The 6115-nt window shown below is 41.9% G+C and overlaps 2 protein-coding genes across 2 annotated transcripts in view; both read left to right on the forward strand.

The window, feature by feature from the left end:
* Zir (dedicator of cytokinesis) overlaps positions 1-1466 on the forward strand; it is a 30287-nt gene extending 28821 nt beyond the window's left edge. Inside the window, exons 15-17 of the mRNA XM_028318937.1 lie at positions 64-252; positions 707-810; positions 1280-1466. Coding sequence (XP_028174738.1) covers positions 64-252; positions 707-810; positions 1280-1466 — 480 coding nt within the window. The remainder of the gene's footprint in view (positions 1-63; positions 253-706; positions 811-1279) is intronic.
* An 812-nt stretch (positions 1467-2278) lies between these two features.
* On the forward strand, positions 2279-4124 carry LOC114363261 (dedicator of cytokinesis protein 6-like). The gene is made up of 4 exons (XM_028318938.1): positions 2279-2323; positions 2437-2568; positions 3030-3223; positions 3961-4124. Exons 1-4 carry the CDS (start codon positions 2279-2281, stop codon positions 4103-4105), a joined length of 516 nt encoding a protein of 171 aa, XP_028174739.1. The 3' UTR covers positions 4106-4124.
* Positions 4125-6115: the final 1991 nt, after the last annotated feature.

The following is a 6115-nucleotide window of genomic DNA, read 5'->3' on the forward strand; positions in this document are numbered from 1 at the left end:
TTTTAACTACGAATCAAAAAACCGGGCCTAAGGGGGTTACTGATTATTTCCAATCACCCGCAGTGGCTCCCCCTATGTCGCAACGGCAAGCTGACGTGCGGCGAGTTCAACTTACCGGTGATGCAGGAGGAGCCGCCTCCCAACTACTCGTACATATTCCCCGATGTACTGCTGCCCGGGACGCGGTGGATTGATAATCATAAGCCGATATTCAGCATTGCCTTGGATGCGCACACGACTGTTCACCCGCTGGTAAGATATGAGATGTTTTATTTTAGTGACATTTGGTTTTAAACCCAATAATTAAAACAACAGCGTACAAAATGTATCAAGTGTTGAGAAACACTACACGCAAGGAAACTTACTACTAAAGCCCGATCTGTGAGCACGTAGAATTTTGTCCAATGACCCGCTGGTAAGATATGAGATGTTTTATTTTAGTGACATTGGATTTTAAACCCAATAATTAAAACAACAGCGTACAAAATGTATCAAGTGTTGAGAAACACTACACGCAAGGAAACTTACTACTAAAGCCCGATCTGTGAGCACGTAGAATTTTGTCCAATGACCCCAAGCTACCCTAAGCTATTACGCGCGAGCGAGTAGCTTGGGGTCATTGGACAAAATTCTACGTGCTTACATACCAGACTATACTATACTAATTATAATTATTTCTTTTTATATTTGCTAATTTTTCAAATAGGACGGGTACATCGAACGGTTCGCAATGGCGTGTGAGGCAGTGCAGGAGGGCAATATCCCGCCAAGAATCGGACTTGCTAACATGGAGGCTGAACTACGGGCCAGGTAATCTATACAAACATTTGAGTATATTATATTTGAGATTTCCTGTTTTCCTAAAATCTAATGGGCAGGTAGGTTTTAGACAAGATGTTTCTTTCTTCAAACGCAATCATAAAACGCATACCGCATTTATATGGCGCTACGCTGCACTGTACGGCACGGCACAAAGCGTCAATTTATTTATTTATTTTTATTTATTTATTTATTAGGTACACCAACAAAGTCACATACATAATACAGTTCATACATTTTAACATGGTTTAACACATGATACAAAATATTATTTTGTATGGTGCGTGTCGTATTATGATGGCGCGTGATGGAGCAAGTGTGCTTAGTAAATAACGTGCATCGTAGCGTCGCCCGCGGCACTAAAATGCGGTACACTAAAGCGGTTGTTACAGCGAGTGTGACTTGTAGCGTTTTTTAAATGCGCTCCGGTCTCAATATACCTATTGTTTGCCCTACACAGCATAGCGGAGCTGCCAACAGCAAGCGTAGAAGCGCTGGCTGCATATCTACCGGTAGCACTGGACCGGCTGCTGCGGCTGCTGGCAGCGGCGCCGGCGCTGGCGGGCGCGCCGCTGAACATCGCGCAGCAGGTGTTCACGTGCGTCGCGCAGCTGTTCAGCGAGGTCACGGTGCGTGTAAGCGTCTAAAGCCCGGTCCGTGAGCACGTAGAATTTTGTCCAATGACCCCTAGCTACCTATCCTTATCGCTCTGTTACAGATAGCCCTCGCACCCTATATTGCTTACCTGACATTTCGCCTTTTGCCGACTCATCCTTTTCTATCCATAGCCTGCGATCCCTCGCATCTCCTTGCCAGTCTCATTCCACCATCCGAACTAGACGGCTGTCTTATCCTATTAATCTCGTGTTCTTTTTTTAAAAACCCAAATCCTCTGAGGCTCATAACATTTGGTGGCAGCGCAAAGGGATTCAAAAAGAGTCCCCGGTCAACGTCTACAGTTCAGTTTCAAAACCAAGTTAAATCTATAAATCCAGTCTCGACGCGTGTGTGTGCCGTGTTGTGTGTAAGCGCCGACTCCACTGTGTGGACCTCCAATAATCCAATACCACACCGAGTTCCGGCCCGGCCCAAGTCTTCCAACGTTCCTGAGTTCCTGAGAGGCCCACTGCTGCGTGAATCATCCGCAGCCGGTCTCCACCGAGAACAGCCGTTTGCCCACTGTTGCGCACAATTTCGTGCTGCGACCGGCAAGCGAGCATCCAGTGACGCAACGGAGCGAGGCTTATCAACAAGCATACATTTCGCCGAGAGCAGCGCGACTTCCAGCTTCCAGTTCCGAGAATGATCGTCCTTATCGCGCTATCCGCATTCCAGTGAGTAACTTGGTCATTGCTCGTCCGATTTTAGCTATCGTAATTTTTAATCTTTTTGTGTGTTATTCTAAATCCAATTGTTGTTCTATTTTTGTTGTTGAATTAATTCATAATATTGTACCAAAATGGCAGAGAGATCCAATAGTCCAAAATTCGAGAGACCCGAAGTGGTTCTAACAGACATAGATGACGAAGGCCAGGACCAGCATTTACCCCCTCCTGGACCTTCTACTAGATCCCAGAGTAAGAGAAAAACAGCAGTAGTAGTCAAATCAGAAATCAGTACTCGGGCTCGTCCTGCGGCCGCGAGCGCCAGAGCGAGCGCCTGGAGAAGCTCGCGGCCGGGCCCCGCCACCACTACGAGGTCGACGCGGACCCGGTCGCCGTGTCCACGGAGGAGCTGACGTCACAGCAGGTACGGACTGTGTGTCTACGTTGCTGTCAGTTCAAAAGGACGTATGTCAAATCCAAATTTAAAAAATATACAGTTTTTTGTGTGTCCTGTTGTAAACCTACTGGTAAAACATATATCCTTTTGAACTGACAGCGACGTATGGATGCTGCAAATACGCACCTATTACGGCTACTTTAAATACGACTGTGGACTCAGGGTCGGTGCATCCTCTGGAACTTCGCCACATGCTGAACATGTGCCCTCTCAGTGTTAATTGTTACTTTAAATGTCATTTACTTTTTAACCTACGAAACCACTAGCTTTTTTTTCTTATACGTGCCCAAAGAACTACATTGTCAAAAAATTCCAAGGAATGACTACATTCATTTGTAATACTCTAAAAACAAACCTCGAAGTCCTCGGACAGTTAGTGCTTTGTATAACAACAACAAATCTCAATTTCTCGTCACTATTTCCAACAGTTCGAGTCCCAACCCTCCAGCGGGCGTCAGTCCGTCGCGTCGATCTCGTCTTCTTCGTCGTGCAACGAGACGCTAACTCCTCGCGGATCGTGGGCTTCCCTGGACCTTAGAAGTTCCTCCTCCGACCCGCTCCTGCCGGACTTGTTTGAACGGCGACCGCCGGAGCAAATGGACGCTGCCAATGAGGCTAAGAGGTAACGATAAGGGAGCAGACTATTCACAAGAAGATTGAGTTTCCTCGTTAAAAAGACGATTCAAAATTATTTATTTAGCTGAACAGTGCATGCTTACAAAGATTATCCAAAACATGTAATGCTTCAAGCCCCGCAAATCGAGACACATTAGAAATCAATTGTCTTATACGACCGCTTGGGGTTTCAGTTGGCTCATTTTAATTTATTTGTTCTATTACATTTTCAATTGATTTTAAATCATTCGGTCAGTCTAGTAGACTTTGAAACAACCTAATGGGATGTCAAACGTGGGTGTTATGGGTCCTAATTTGTAGCCATATTAACTCGAAAACAATTCGTTCGCGTGGACCTCGTTTTACCCCCGTTAGATATCATGTTGATAGATGGCGTTTCACGGCTTCCCCCGAATGAATATTGACGAACGTCAAAACAGTAGTTTGTCCAGCGCTGTAGATTTTAACCAATGACGATAGATGGCGCTTTTTAGACACTTCTTATTTATTTATTGAAATGTATTTGTCACATATCGTCATAAGTTATAGCCTATATGTTAATCTGGGTTATAAACAATAATACTGTAAAGTTTCAACAAAATCCGCTCAGTAGTTTTTGCGTGAAAGAGTAACAAACATGCAGACATCCAGACATCATGACATCCAAACTTTCGCCTTTATAATATTAGTAGGATAGGATGTAATACAACATGTCTACCAGCACTGACTAATAATTTCCCTAAGGTTGGAGAACAGACAACCTGACCTGCTAGGCCTGTACACTCCGTACCTCGACGAGGATGAGGCGGTGGAGAGGAGACTGGCTGCCGAAATGCCCAGCGAGGTCATGGGCCACAGGATCCTGGTCAATTGCCATCAGTTGAAGTAAGTTATACCACGGTTATACCACGCGCNAGCTGGGTAAGGCTTGCCCCTCCCCCCAGGCTATAAGCTGGGTATGACTTATCTTCGTAAGTAATGGTCCGATTTGGATAATTCAAAAAGATATGTCTTTCTTATGTCTTAAAGATTAACGTAGATACTAGTTTTATTGAATTTTCTACAACAGTACTGATCCTCATTCAGCCATAAAGTTCAAATCTTTATGTTAGTAAACATAGATGCGCTACGAGAAATAGTTTAGGCGCGCTTCATTAGGTGCGCCTCAAAATGGGTGCGTTTCATTAGTTGTGCCTCAAAATGGGTGCGCTTTATTAGGTGCGCCTCAAAATGAATGCGCTTAACATAAATGAGAAGTATAGCACATAGAGCTTTACCTAAATTTTTCACTCATTTATATTTACTTAAACTGTGTGTGTCGGTAACTTTAACAAGCCCTCATGAACTTATACAACTCGAAAGTCGTTTAAGACACGAGTAACCAACTTCTTGTCAAGTTTCGTAGATAAGAAACCCTATAGATTTGACATAACATTTTGCTTAGCAACTTAAGGGTATTGGTGAATTAAGTAAATACCCAAAATTACATAGAGAGACAATCTATAGTTTTACAATTATTTTTCACTTAATACTTAAATCACTGCAAATCATTCTAAAAACGTTTCTTGTTTATTAAAATTACAATGGCTCTACCATTATTTTCTTACTTGTAAACTATAGGTGGACCGACGATCTGGTAAAGGTCGCGGGAAGAGCCTGGATGCGGGCAGCGCAGGACCGTTCATTGTGGAAAACCTTGGGGGAGGCCTTTGTCCAGCAGTGGACGTCATTTGGCTGAAACGAAACTATAGGTATAGTTCTTGCAACTCACGAAGGCGAGTGAGCTTTACTTGTGTGTGTACGTGTACCTGCATATAACGATAGTGTAATGTCTACACATGTAAAGCTCATTCGCCTCCGTGAATTGCAACAATTAAAGCTGGTGAAGGTAGCTAAATTTGACCAATTCAGTCTTTTTTTGTCGAAAATTGCTCTTACCCTCTTTTACTTTTACTTTTTGGGAAACTCATAAAATAAATAAAATAAAATAATATAAATAAAAAAATAAATAAAAAAACTCACCTCTTTTTTTCTTCATACAAAAGTCTGTAATACATTACCTATCTAGATTATCCTTACTCTATGTCAAGCTCGCTGACATAGATCGTATAATTAACTTACAATGTTATCGAGAGGCTTATCTTACTTGAGGTACGAAGAGGTAGAGTTGGTAAGAGGTATGAGGTAAGAGTACATAATATGTTCGTAAGATGTTCGGTGAAAGTGATAGCTTTTGATTTCACATAAGTTATTCCCAATTATTATTGGACTATTTAAATTTTAGGAATATGAAAGTAAAGAGGTAAAAGCGCTTCATTATAGCTTTTTACTCGATTGCGTCAGAAGGAGGGTTATGTTTTATGACTATGTTACTAACTAATGATTAATGAAAGCTTTCCTAATTCCTATATAGAACGATTTAAAATGAGTAGGTGTTAATTCTCTTCCCAATAGAAGGTATGGGAATTGCAGGCTAGAATTAATTTTCTGAAAATTAAGAGTTCATACTTCAATCCGTGAATTCTGTCAGTCGCTCCTAACAGTAAAACTGACACAAATGTTGTGAGTTGTGACGTCTTAAGATAATTATCATTTTATCCACACCAATGCCACAGATCCACAGTTTCACACGCTAAAAGAAACTACGGTTCCTGACGTATCCATAATGAACTTTAGTGAACGAGGCACGGGCAAAATTTTGACAAATATTTCTTTCTTTCTCAGTAATGGTTAAAAATTCATCCATTAGTAACCTTCTACAAACTCGTACAAAAAACACCAGGTGTATTTTCATACGAAGCCAATAAAGAAAACCAGGAGAATAAAACAAAATATAAACATCTCAAACTGTTATTCCCACATCTATCATATTTTCTTCGAACGAAAATTACTTCTAACA

This window comes from Ostrinia furnacalis, unplaced genomic scaffold, assembly GCF_004193835.3.
Source record: "Ostrinia furnacalis isolate ACB-3 unplaced genomic scaffold, ASM419383v2 OfSCF7055, whole genome shotgun sequence".
Classification (NCBI taxonomy): Eukaryota; Metazoa; Arthropoda; class Insecta; order Lepidoptera; family Crambidae; genus Ostrinia; species Ostrinia furnacalis.